Source organism: Carassius auratus, chromosome 18 (assembly GCF_003368295.1).
Source record: "Carassius auratus strain Wakin chromosome 18, ASM336829v1, whole genome shotgun sequence".
Lineage (NCBI taxonomy): Eukaryota > Metazoa > Chordata > Actinopteri > Cypriniformes > Cyprinidae > Carassius > Carassius auratus.
Genome location: NC_039260.1, coordinates 7708222 through 7722826, shown reverse-complemented (window position 1 = coordinate 7722826; position 14605 = coordinate 7708222). Strand labels below are relative to the sequence as shown.

At 35.5% G+C, this 14605-nt stretch overlaps 1 protein-coding gene across 2 annotated transcripts in view; it reads left to right on the top strand.

Moving 5' to 3' along the window:
• The window catches only part of LOC113118293 (alpha-1,3-mannosyl-glycoprotein 4-beta-N-acetylglucosaminyltransferase C-like), a 100211-nt gene extending 95622 nt beyond the window's left edge, over nucleotides 1–4589 (top strand). For both annotated transcript variants that reach the window (XM_026287354.1, XM_026287355.1), the window contains exons 3-5: nucleotides 983–1134; nucleotides 1928–2075; nucleotides 2997–4589. In XM_026287354.1, coding sequence (XP_026143139.1) covers nucleotides 1006–1134; nucleotides 1928–2075; nucleotides 2997–4153 — 1434 coding nt within the window. In that variant the 5' untranslated portion in view covers nucleotides 983–1005 and the 3' untranslated portion in view covers nucleotides 4154–4589. The remainder of the gene's footprint in view (nucleotides 1–982; nucleotides 1135–1927; nucleotides 2076–2996) is intronic.
• Nucleotides 4590–14605: the final 10016 nt, after the last annotated feature.

Genomic DNA, 14605 nt, shown 5'->3' with positions numbered 1-14605 from the left:
CCAGGAATCGATACTTAAGAACTATAGGTGCATCTCAATAAATTAGAAAAACGTGGAAAAGTTCATTTATTTCAGTACTTCAACTCAAATTGACAAACTTGTGTATTAAATAAATTCAGTGCACACAGTCTGAAGTAGTTTAAGTCTTTGGTTCTTTTAATTGTGATGCTTTTGGCTTTTTTGAATTTGTTGAGATGTGAGCCAAATCATCACAATTAAAAGAACCAAAGACTTAAACTACTTCAGTCTGTGTGCATTGAATTTATTTAATACAAGATTTCACAATTTGAGTTGAATTACTGAAATAAGTGAACTTTTACACAACATTCTAATTTATTGAGATGCACCTGTATACTTCTATCAGGTTTATGCAAATTCAGAATTCAATCAACACAGCATTCTCACATCCAATCTGTCTGTCCGTCTGACTTCAAGGCTTTTTAAAATATTTTAATGCTTTTACAGTTTATCAAGCCTGTAATTTGCTTTGACTTTGTTTTTCTATTAAAACAAACAAATAAATACACTTCTTATATGAATTTCGCTGAACGTGTTTCTTCCTTAAATTCAAATTTCATACTTGAATTTCTTCCTTCCTTATATTCAAATTCAAATTTCATCCCTTTGAATTTAAATTAATTTGAATGTTACTTCCTTTATATTTTATAGTTTAAATTCAATTAAAATTCAGTAATTTAACTGGAATTTCAAAAGCATTTTCAATTTATTTCTGAATAGTTCACAGTTCTGATTTCCCTATTTTTAACCGATTGATTGATTGATTGATTGATTTTTTTTATCTTTTACTTTTTTCCTTTTGGCTTTGTTTTCCTTTAAATGAGACGATTATGATTGTCAAGTTCCAAAAAGCACAATAAAATGACTATATGTAGTCTGTGTTTCAGCTCTTGCCCTTTATCTTTCAAATTTAGCCTATTATTGAAACATCCTAATGTAGTATTTTCTCTTTGTTTTTTATCAGATCACACCGGCAGTGTTTCCAACATGAGACTGGTGTTGAAGTACCTGGACAAGATGAGGTGTTTCCGGAAACGTTCCACCATTCCCTTTCTGGTGGCTCTCATTACCTTCCTGCTCTTCATAAACCTCTACATCGAGGATGGCTATGTGCTGGTGAGTTTGTTTACATGTTAAAATCCAGCAGGTAAATTACAGAGGTCAATTTATTTACAACATCAGTAGAGCAGATAACAAGACAATAGCGGGCTTCACAACAACTTGACTACTGTTGTTGCATGTGATTTAGCATTAATTATCTCTGTGCTGAAAAGTTATTTTGTTTATATGCTTTAATTACCAAATGTTGCGTGTAAGGCTGCCGGTGCTGTGCTGTGCATGTATAATTATCAGAGCTCATGCTGCAGCCTATTTAAAATTTGATGATGTAGAGGCAGTCCAAATTCAAGAGACACACTTATTATTCATGAGGCCAACTTTATGATCAAAACTTTGTGATCATAACATGTCGCGTGTGTTTGTCTGTTGAATTATTCAAAAGTTGTACCCAAGTCACTTTTCTAAATAACCCATATAATTGAAATACAAACACAGTCACAGCCGTTTATTTTTTTATTTTTTATTTTTTTTAAGTGCGAACATTTCCTGTGTGGTAAAAGGCATTAAAGTTTAGCAACGATGCCACCATTTAATACCAGATAATTTATTTAAAAAGTTGAGTGAGTAATATTGTGTGTACAATTAATTATTCAAAGGCCATCATTTACATTTAATGAGATTATACAAGAGTGTGCAAGAATATTGCCACATCCAAAAATAATGGCCTGCAGCATTTAGACTTAAATTCTGGAGTCTCTTGTCTAACTTTAGGAATGCTGTGAAAAATGTTGACTTCTTTAGACTTGTGAAAAACTTTAGAATTGTCTGTCTTGGATGTCATGTGTTTCAGGAGGAAGACAAACGTCAGTTACGAGAAACCTCAATGCATCCACTGAACTCAGAGCGATATGTTCATACCTTTAAAGATATCACCAATTTTTCTGGAATGATCAATGTGACTTATCGTTACCTCGCTGGAACACCTTTACCTCGAAAGAGTAAGATCGCTTTCTTAAATACACATTTGTATTATCAGTACACACATGGTTAAACAAATAAGTAAAATAATATATATATTTAGGATTTGTGCTTTTATTAGCCTTCTTCTGTATGTGTATGTGTAAGGAACACACACACACACACAAACATATATACCACTATACATACAGAACACAAATAATAAATGCACAATTAAAAATGTTAAATCATGGGCCTCATTTATAAAATGTTGCACAGAAACCATCCTAAATTTGATCTTACAGTCATCTCTCAAATATGCATATTGATTCACAGAATGAACGCATGCACAGAAAACACACATACGCCTCTCTTTCAGATATGAAATCTACGAATCGCTAATGATCTTGAACTTGCATGCAACTGAATAGTTTCAGCTTTCTGCTTTGAAAATGACTCCTAATTAATGTCATTAAGATAAAAGATCACCAGTCATCGTCCAAACAGCGGGCTGCAAGAATAGCTTACATTTTCAAAAACCTGCAGTACTCTGACAAGAAAAGTGTTTGTATGTCTGCTCAGACCCTGATGTGACGCTAAGAACTTTTCCATGTCAAAGGCAGTATTTAAGCTTAGACACACTCTAAGGTCAAATCTGAGTATATGCATGCTTTATAAATGAGGCCTCACACGTCTAGATCTCTTTAAAAATGCTTTTCTTAAATGTCAAAACAATGTAAAAAGTAAAAATGTTGAACATCCATAAAATTTGATCACTTTACTTCCTAAGCTAAATTAATAAGCAAATAGCTTGTTCTTGCTTTACTCTTACATTTAATATGGTCTAGTGAGATTTATGCATAAGTAAGAAAAAATATATAGTATTCACAGCGTAGACAAGGTGTCAGATCAGTTCAAGGCATACTTTCTCCTACTCCACGATTTTTCATGTTCTTTTGCAGAGTATCTTACAATTGGATTGTCATCTGTGAAAAGAAAACGTGGAAACTACCTGCTGGAAACCATCAAGTCCATTTTTGACCAATCAAGCTATGAGGAGCTCAAAGAGATCGTTGTGGTGGTCCACTTGGCAGACTTTGACCTGGCATGGTGTGAGAGCCTAGTTCAGGAAATCTCAAGGAAGTTCGGCCACCATATCATTGCAGGACGGCTGCTAGTTATCCATGCACCTGAGGAGTACTACCCATCACTGGATGGGCTGAAGAGAAATTACAATGATCCAGAGGATAGAGTACGCTTCCGTTCCAAACAGAATGTAGATTATGCGTTCCTGCTCAACTTCTGCACCAACCTGTCAGACTTCTACATGATGTTGGAGGATGATGTGCGCTGTTCTCGAAACTTCCTCACCGCCCTGAAGAAAGTGGTGGCATCTAGGGAGGGATCATATTGGGTGATGCTTGAATTCTCTAAGCTGGGCTACATAGGGAAGATGTACCACTCGCGAGACCTTCCTAGACTTGCCCATTTCCTGCTCATGTTCTATCAGGAGATGCCTTGCGATTGGCTTCTTATCCATTTCCGAGGCCTACTGGCCCAGAAGGATGCGATTCGCTTCAAGCCTTCCCTTTTCCAACACATGGGCTACTATTCCTCCTATAAGGGGGCAGAAAATAAACTTAAGGATGATGACTTTGAGGAAGACTCCCTTGATATCCCAGACAACCCACCTGCCAGTTTGTATACAAACATAAATGTATTTGAGAGCTATGATGCTGCCAAAGCTTACAGTAGCGTGGATGAGTACTTTTGGGGCAAGGCTCCGTCCACCGGGGACTTTTATGTAATAGTGTTCAACAAGGCAACAAAAATCAGCAAAATCAAGATCATCACGGGAACGGATGATCGGCAGAATGATATTTTGCATCACGGAGCTCTTGAAGTGGGGGAGAAATTAGTAGGAACCAAAAAGGGAAGGCAGTGCTCCACCTATATAACTTTAGGGGAGTTTAAAAATGGAAACATTGAGGTTCATGATGTGGACCACAAGATAGCGTTTGATATTGAGTGTGTTCGCATTGTGGTAACGGCAAGTCAGAAAGAGTGGCTTATCATTAGAAGCATAAGCCTCTGGACTACACAAGGTGCCAATCAATGAGAACTTTTTTTCAACCGTAGCTAAAGGCACAAGTATCTGATTATTTATCTATTTATTTATTTCTAAATTATTTATTCACCTGAGAAATCTTTATTTATTCAGATTTATTCATTCATTCAGACTCATTTAAATGCAGTACAAGATTTCACGCATCTGAGGCATTTCAGCTAATTCTGACATCAACTATTCAGACAATAAATATTTTTTTATATATCAAGACATTTAAGGTACATATTTGTATACAGTATGTACCCTCTTTTTCCATTATTACTACATAATGTGTACTCCTCAGCAAAAAAAAAAAAAAACTAAACAAAAAAAAATTCTGAGAAGCTACACTGTTTTGACTCTCCTTTGGCCAAGGCATACACTGCAAAAAAAAAAAAAAAAAATCAAATAATAATAATAACTTTTTTTTTTTTGCCCCTTATATTCAACCCAGACACATTTATAAGTAAAACTAATATAATATATATACACACAAGCACACACACACATTTGTTTTTGTGAAAAGTGGGGTGCCATAGGCGTAATGGTTTTTATACTGTAGAAACTGAATATTCGCCCTTCACCAACCCTACACCCAAACCTAACCCTCACAGGAAACTTTGTGCATTTTTACTTTCTAAAAAAACTCATTCTGTATGATTTATAAGCGTGGGTTGTGTCCTCATAAGTCACCTTCTCCTTGTAATACCTGTGTCATACCCATGTCATTATACAAAGTTGAGTCCTGATATGTCACAAAAACAAGAGCACACACACACATGCACGCATGCACGCACACACACACATACACACTTTTATTAAAAGTTTTTCTTGCTTGATGTAGAGGTCTGGTTAGGCTTAAAAAATATTAGGAAAAAAATATTTGCCAGTGAAGTAAGAAAAATAAACTTACATGAAAAAAATCTGAAAAACAACTCTTAATATCTTGCATAATTTTGCTTTTAAGTAAATATGTCCTGTTTTTTTTTTAAATGTTTATATATGTTTTTTACAAAATTATTTTTCTGTGTTTCTTTTAGCTGTTTTCCATATTTTAACAGACAGACATATACTATTATAGTCATTGAAAAAGTAGTTTGAAGCTAAATTTTAAGCACTTCATTTCGGTTAAGTTATTTATTTAATTAATTATTTTTTTGGTTTGTTTACTCTTTTCTTCTATACCTCTCAAAATTTGCTTATCATGCTCTTCTTTCTGCCAAAACAGGGTCAATATTGCCTATTGCAATATACAATGTATTGTGGCATGAATCTACTCAGCAACATTTCATACTATCTCGCCACTGAATGATAACAAAAAATGTTATTCAATCAACCTTGGGCCAAAAGGGTCTCTTTAGTGTAGTTCTGTTTTGTTAGTGCATTTCTTCAGAGGCACGGACTGGAACAGTGTGACTATTCGCCCATCTTCTGAAGTGTTGTGATTGGACAATACAGTGACAAATGAGGTAAACCTCCTTCCCCTTTTCAATATTTTCCTCCTATTTTTTGCTCAGCGCAATTTTACCAGGGTAAATTGGATTTTGTTTGGCTCATTCCCCCATAAAATTACACCAGCAACAACCACCCTATTGCAGACCATTCTCACAGCAAACCCCTGGCTGGAATTGTTGGCTGCCTCATCTAAATGCAGTTTTGTGTCTTTGTGTGAGTGTAGACCATATCTGTCACTATGAGTATTTGTTTACCCAAATGACTTTGTCAAAAGATGTTATAAAAAACATTAAAACTTAGTTTCGCAACCATCTAATTACTCTGTTAGACTGGACATGTCACATGAAAAATGCAATAATAAGACAACTGTTTACATGACTCTGTAATGTTGCAGAATGTGTTTATCTCCTGTTTTTCTTTCTTAATTACAAGACAAGGCATTTTTTTCCCATTGAAAACAACATGTTTTCTTTGGTCTTCTTTGTGTTATCATACTGCAGTTCATATATGTGTGTAGTAGTTTATAGTATCATAACAATAATCCGTACTTTGCATGATTTTTGAAGTCGTCTTTGCCAACACCCAAAATTCAAAATCGACGTTGCATTAAAAGATGCTTTGCACCGACACATGTCAAAAGTTAACTTTGCCATAGTTATCAAGAAGCCATTACTAGCACTATTTCTCAGGCTAGAAATGTGTTACATTGCTGTATACATTAATTTTAATCCCAGGTAAGAACTGCATAGTTTCCTTGTCAGTTTTTTTAATTTTTTTCAGTTTATTGAAAGTGAATACCTCTTGCCCAATTGTATTTGTGAGTGGTCTTTTGGATGCATTTCAGACTTCTATGGCTATTTAATGTCACAGTATGTTTTCGATAGTTTTGTAATGCTTTCTTGTGAGCAAAGCACAGGTCCTTTTTTCAAACAGCCAGCTACATTTTAGGGCTGGGTGTGTAATAAAATGTTACAAATTAAAATATTGGAAGGTTTTGTCTTCCTAATAAAACAACTGACTAAATAATTGTTCATGCATGAGCTAAGAAAGAATGCCGCAGTGTTAGTACGCCTGTCGGTTTTAGGCTTTATGACTTGTTTTCAAGTGTCTACTCTGAACTTGACTGGCATTGTACTGTAATTGATTTGTAATTTTACTGTACTAATACTACATTTTCAGCAATGGACATCTCACGTATTGTGCTGCATAGGTGAAGAGAATGTGTTATGATGTAGAGTTCTGTTGTATTTCTCCCACACTGTTTGTCACATGGTACTGTAACTATATTGTAAAATGACATATATTTTTTTACATTTATCATTAGAACTGTTTGCCTTGTATATTGTACCTAAATATACATTGACTCAAGTGCTGAGTTGACAAAAATGAATGCCATTTCATCATTGGAAATCCAGAGATTGTAAAGTAAAACACTTTTGGGAAAACAAAATACTTTTTAGTAGAGGTCTAAATACATTTGCATGCAGATGCACACATCTCTCCTGTAGTAAACTGTCTGGACACACAGTATTAGACAGCATGGATCCACTTGAATATTTCCTTATAAGTTCTTAGGCCTGCTTTTGTGTATATATACGGGTGAAAACAAGTTCAAATAAGCCACCCTATTCAGAAATTCCTCACTGCTGTGGAAATAAACATAAGCTTGTGTGATAAAGTATGTAAAGTAATTTTACAGTCTTGAAATGATCACAGATGTCAGTGGATTCTATCAAACCATGGCCCAAAGCAGAAAGTGCCTCATGCATTATTTATTTGTTTATTCATATGCTTTGTGTCATGTTAATGCATTCATAATGAATTTACAGTGCTTAGGCTATTTGGCTGGATTTTCTGTTTCTGCTCCACAATAAATTACTTCAGCTTAGAGTATTTTGTAGAAACAAACAATGTATGATTTCTCTTAAAATTATTCTAGTTGTTGCACGAGTTAAAAAAGAATTGCAAACATAATCATATATAAAATATACACACACTGCCACAGTATAACAAATATTTTCCCAAGGCTGTGCAATTGCTATCTTTTCCCTCTGAGTAAATCTTGAAGTGCTGCTCCTATGATGAGTGTCAAGGATTTTGCAACACATTTGCTGATACATTTCAGATTGTGGATGGCTGTGTTTTTAAAGAAATCCTTAACTAGTTGATTGCAGAAATTGGATTGCAGGTCTGTTTGGGGGACAGTGGGAAAAAAAGCTATGTTAAATTCAAATAATATAATGAAACTGATAATATAACTGTGCATGGATAACCTGACACATCTTTTTTAAAAAGGGGAAAATAGCTTCATATCTGCTTTTGACATTAAAAGTTAAACAAATTCGACAGATGCCAAGGTTTATGGGTTGCTTTACATTTTCAAGAACCATGAACAAACTACATAAGTTAGAAGAAAATACAGTACAGTTTTTTTCTTGTATTCAAAGCTCATTTTAATATTTTTCTATTTTAAACGTATTTCCCTGGTCGTACAATCAATAAAGTCAATACAGTCATTACCCTAATAGAAATATTTAATATTTTTTGTGATAAACATCTGAGATCACAAATAAAAAAATTCTCCTAACTTTTTACATTTTTTATTGGCTTAAATCCTTTCTGTTTGTCCTTAAATCCTGAATATGTTTGTCTGTATATAAAAAAAGGCACTTTAATGATATCTCTAAATTAGGACCAATGTCATAAAATGTAGAGTATATATCTTCTTCATTGGACATGACAGCTCAAGAGCATCCTCTGGCTTTGCGGAAGAAAGGCCCAAACCATTTGAAAGTGTTTGACCAGATAGGCAAAACTTGTTGAGTATATATAAATGTTAAGTAATCCATTAACCCTTTAAGGTAAACAATTTAGACTAAAATCCCTAATGGAGCTGGACTGATTCACCAGAGCTCATTTGACAGGTGCTGGTTTATAAGCCTTCGTTATAAAATGTCTCAGTCTTGTTTTGATTGTGCATGTTTTGATTTTTCTCAACATAAATGTATTACAGTCAGTGGAAAATTTTGCAAAAAGTACATTTAACCTACTTTCTTACTTTATAATGATATATATTTGTAAAAATGAATCGATTTTGACAGTTCAACATACAGTAAAGCAAAATGACTGTATGCGACTATAAATATTTACATTTCCTACAGTTGAGACCATGAAAGTGTTGACAAAGCAAAGTTGTGGTAAATTACACTTCTAGCATTGTTTCTGTTTCTGCAAAGTGAGTTACTAGACTACAGTATGTCTCCTAGTTCTCCTTATTCAGCCCTTGCTAATAGCATTGGAAATTATTAGGCATGTGCAGTTCATAGTAATATTGATCAATTTAATATTGTGTATGTGTTTTTAAACTCATTGATTGCTAAATTGATTGCATGACAGACCATTCTGATTTTGTGTTGAGTCTTGATGTTCAATGTAAAGTTTGGTTCTTGGAAGCAGATGACAATCACTTCACAGATAATGGTAGAAACTCGTTCTTCTGCAGTAATTCATTCTTTTATCCACCCCCTCCACAAAACATATTAAATATTTTCTGGAAATATTTCTGGAAAAGCATAAAATGCCAATCACTAAAAAGCTACTGTGCATCACCCTTCCAGTGAAGCTGGCTCTCAATAAGTAATGCACATTTCATAGAGAGTTCACCAACGTTATTACTTTTCGTTCTCTCACTTTAATCAAGTACTACAATGTTTTACACAATTTTACACAAAGGTTTTTGACAGACAAAAATGAAAGCGAAACTGAAAATAAATTTACAGCACTTAGCAAATTCCTTCTTTGTTTAATAAAATAAATTTTACCATGAAAAATGATGGGTACAGTAGAAGAGACTCCAGGCAACTGTAACACGCTGAACATCTTCAATCACAAATGAATCAGAGTGATGGAACTTATTAAGCAGATGATTTGTAAAATTCAGTTTCTGCCTGAAAAAGGAGTATTTTGTTTTGTTTTATAGTAATATTTAAGTAAATATATTTGCTTAATCATTTTTTTTTCCTTAATACTAAACCTTGCAATATTTTATACAGTGTATAGGCATTACAGTCGACGCATAGTCATAGGTAACATTAGCATGTACAAAAAGCACTCATCATAATTATGTATATCTTAACAACTGTATCTCAAAAGATCATTACATTCTTTAGGCAAACACACATATGCAGAGTGTACTAGAAAGACCTTTATATTTCAGACCCAGCATTTTCCGCATTTTCAGCACAGGTAGAGAATGCTGAGGCCACAGCAACACTGCCCTTCAAAGTGGAGTGGAACTAATGCTGAGGTGAGTCCATATGGCAGGCGAGATATGTGGGAAACCGTAGCTAATGTGCATTTTAAAAGGTGTCAGAATGGTCCAGAAAAACCAATATGCCATAATAACTCCTGGCCCCGCGCGGAGCATCACCCAATCGATTCCAGGTTTCCATAGCAGCCGGTCTGCGTAAATAAGGTAGCAAACCATACAATCAGATGATGTGAATCTGAGGCGGAGAGGCTTCTCTTATCCTATTCCCAAATGATCCGCCGTGCTCAAGATCTGATTCCCAAGAAAAATCATTATGGATGTTAATACCTTCAGAGAGGCAGGCAGAAGATAATAGGCAGGGAGTGGGAACCAATCGATTGTTTTTTACTCAAAAAGTTCAGCTGAGTTTCATATGAAAGTAATTCCACTTCGATCTGTCTCAAACTGCAAGCTGATTAAGCCCCAGAGCACTACAGTGAAACTATAGATTTATCAGAACTTCAATATTACACTGTTAATGTGACAATATGGGGGTTGAATTTGCAACAAATGCGTCTCTCCAGCAGAACTTTAGCTTGAAAGATAAATATATCGCTTTAAGATAGAAATAATACCACATTTGCCTCAGGGATGTCTAAGTAGAAGAGCTAATAAAAGCTTTAAATAGTTGACCCCTTTAGGGATTATAAAAGCATGTACGTCACATCACCTAAACATTTGTGATTGAGCTACACGTATAAGGAGGACAGTAATTTGCAAGGCATAGATAACCAAACGTTTCTGTGAAATAAATGCATGGAAACATTACACAAGCCCTAAGTGTGTTGCTGCAATTGCCTTTAAACAAGTTTTAGATGGTTTTATGTAAAATGCTACAAAATAAAACCAAGATTGACAATAAAGAGTTTTAAACAGTTTTGCCACATTGAAGCATTTCCAAGTAAAATGCCTACAGTGCCAACCATTCTTGGTTGCCAGCCAGGAATTTTTCAAATATTACCCTTAGATAAAACTTTAAAAGTGTGGAGGAAATCAAGTATGTTGAAACATGAGTGTATCTATTGAATTTTATTGAGCCCACCTTATTTCACATCTCTCCAGTGGCTTGGATTACCACCAATCTGTGAATATTTTAAGCTATTTATTAAAATGGCGGCAGCAGTAAATCAGAGCTTCCATTACTAACAATTAAACAAACACGATCATAACCTAAAAATTAAATGTGCTAGCCATAAACTTTTATATATCTTGTCTGTAAAATAATTCTCCACTTAACAGCTATTCTGCCCCTATAACAGGAATCAAGGCATGATTGTAATTGTATTTGATTTGTTTTGTGGTGCAACATCCAAAGCAACAAAGGAAGTTGCAGGCGTGTATATAGGTTTTTGAATGGTTTAGGGCCTAGTGATATGGATGTCAGAGAAAGACGTGATGAAGAGGATGGAAAAGAAAAGCATGAACAGATTGATGGGTAAACAAAGGGCCATAAAAAGCTGTTCCCCAAGGAGCAGAGTAGCTCAAAACAGAGATGTGGGTGATGAATGGCTTGTAATAAGCCGGCGACTGTCTGACGGCCACTGATCTAAGGTCCCTTTGCGATTAGACGCTCTCACGCTCACGGGGAAGCTGCGATGACAAGGATGTGATCTGTGTGTTGATGTGTTTGGGGGTGGGTGTGTCATTGTGAAACAAACAGTCGCTGAGACAGAAGGGCCATGTTCCATCAAACCACCTCTGCACTCCTGCTTTAAAGAACAAACATGTGCTACATAAACTTGAAGGAATGATTATAATATCTGGGTCTTTCAGCACAGTTGAAGTCGGCAAGAAGTGAAAATACACAAATGCATGTTATAGGTGTTATTGTGAACCAATTTATCCATGCAGGTTTAATTTTTTATTTATATATTGTTTTGACCTTGTAATGCTTAATCAAATTTGGATCCCTTTCTGGTGACACATGCAGGACATCTCCAAACATTTATTCTGCTTTAACTTCACCCCTGCAAGTTTGTGTTCATACTCTATTACTGAGAGCAATGTTGACATCTCAACACCTTAGTTCTGCACAGAACCAGTTTCAAGTAATTTATTTTTTATTTTTTGATAATCCGTTACACTTGGATTCACGTCACAATAAGAAAATATCTCAGAATTCAGCTTCACTATGACTTCGGAATTGTGGTGCAGAAAAACCTCTCAAAGGTGTGGTATACCAAAATAAATGTTATAGGAATAGTAGTCTCATCTAGCCAGAGCTTAAGATTAACAGCAGAAATTCTGGACTCTTATCGCAGCTTTCATTGGCCAAGGACCACCCAAGAGACCATCTGACTGACAGCAGCCAGTTACAGTTGGTTTTGTTCAACATGTTTAGGGGCATAACATGTACAGTTGCTAACAGCTTTGTTTCCACCTGGAAATCTGGTAGAATTTAACTAATCAGATGAAAACATCAAAACTCCTGAAGTGTTTGCCATTTTGTTTGCCTCAGAATAACATCTGTATATTATAAATGTAAGTATAAATGTGTAGTTAACCCCCCAAATAACAATTGTGTAATAATTTAACTCATTTAAAGAACAACCTGTTCTTTCTTCTGTGGAGCACAAAAACATTTCCCCCCAAAATACTGTATCTTCTTTTGTGTTCCACGAAGACAGTTTGGATTGACATGAGGGTAAAAAAACTGAATGTTCTTTTTTTTAAGGGTGAACTATCTCTCAAGATGTAGCTGCAGCATTACATTTTTATGTATCACTGACCAAGCCCTGCAACAGAGCTGTGCCATTTTTACAGACAATCCTGAGTCAATTATAGCATGTGATGCAAGATGAATCCGGAGGGGGTGGATAAACCTGGAGTAAAACAAGACCTGTAGTCCCTGTCCGATAAGAACAAAGGATCCGTCTCATGGCAGTCATTAGCTGGTTAGCACACTCCTTACACCGATAAGCAGGTGTTTATCTGTGGGCCCAGAGACACAATGCCACAGGTGTTGGAATGAACCATTTCTGGCTATGCTTACTGTCCCCTGGGCCACGGTGGTTTAATATCCCATCACTGCAATGCACCAAGGTAGAGACCCACATCTGGTTCTTCTCAGCTGCTGTCACATATCATGCTAGAGGCGCTGGAACCAGATCTACCCTCATCCAATAATTAGTCTCATTTATCCTGCTGGTCCCCTCGGAGTGTTGCTCTGGGCTCCTGCCTGCTCCTCTATGCAGCTTTCATCAGTAAACCATTAAAGTTTCATAAGTATTAACTACTGTCTGATGACACTCTCTCTCAATGGAGCAGCTTTATGAAACTGATGGTGCCCATCACTCTGGAGCAGTTGATAGATCACTCTGCTGCTGGTGCCAGAGAGAGATACGAGACAGAGTGAGAAAATACGTGATCGTTGAACTGACTGCATGTGGACACTTTAAAAAGGAAAACCTTGCATTCTTTGTTATTCATATATTGTACTAGTTTTTTTTCATCTTAATTATAACATCAAAAACCTTGGTTGAACCTAAAAGGACACCAACAAAACCTTTCTTTAAGTGTGTGGAGACATATAAATACATCTGTTTTAAAGATCAACTGACCTTTCAATGTCAAGTTTGGGGGTTACTGTAGAAGTGACTGTGAAGTATTATGCTCATTTTGCTGATGCTTAGTACTGTGGATGCCATTTAAAACTGCCACATTCACAGCTAACCTTGGATGGATGATTTGCGGTTTGATATTTTTATATTTAATAGTGAATGCATTAATGTAATGTAAATATTGAAAAATGTATATTTACCATATATGTCATGAATAAAATTGCTATATTAACCAGTTAAGACCTAGATGGTACATTTAGTGAATTTCACAGGGAAACGTCAATTTGAGATTGCTTCTGTGTGGATATAAAGACAAATGACTTTGAAATGTATACTGTTGCATCTGTTACTGAGTGGGTCCATTGGAAGAGCATCATTGAATAATGTTATAATGTGTTTTTGTCAAAGTATGAGGATGTACACATAATTGTTATTTAGAATTATAAGGTATTTTAGCTCTACTTAATGTATCTGTATTTTGCTTTTAAAATGTAAGGTTGATGTCACTAATGATAGTGTTTCTTTTGGTCATGTTTCTACCTTCTTCAACTAATTTGCCCTTTTTTTGATCAAACTCAGTGCAGCGAGTTGCCTCATCATTTTACTTTGAGGTATTTTTTTTATTTTTTACAGTTTGGCTTAAAATGTGAATTTAATGTGTTACATTCAACTTGAAGCCATGATAGAAAGTGTTAAGGATCAGTTTGCAAGCAATGAGCCATTAGGCAAGAAAATAATCCATGTTATTCCCATGAGGGTGTAAACAATAAGCAGACACAGACTGCCCGCAATATCATGGAAATATTATGCATCCATTACAGATGCAACCTCAGAATACATCAATATTTGGAAAAGTTCAATACGCTGAATAAAAATAGTAGAATTATCCTGGTATATGCTGAAGTGGCACGGGTCCTCTTCAAAGTCTGTTAGATGATGAGAGGACGTGTTTTTGATGATGGTTGAATGAGCTCATACTAATGTACTCATGCGCGGTCTGTCTCCTGTTGTTATAGCAGACCCCTTTGCTCTCTCTCCTATTACTGCAGTTTCCCTCTCCATTGTAACAGCCTTAATTAAAGATTAATGGCAGGGTTTTCCCTGTGTGTAGAGTGGAGATAACTCATTTCCCTCGGCTCT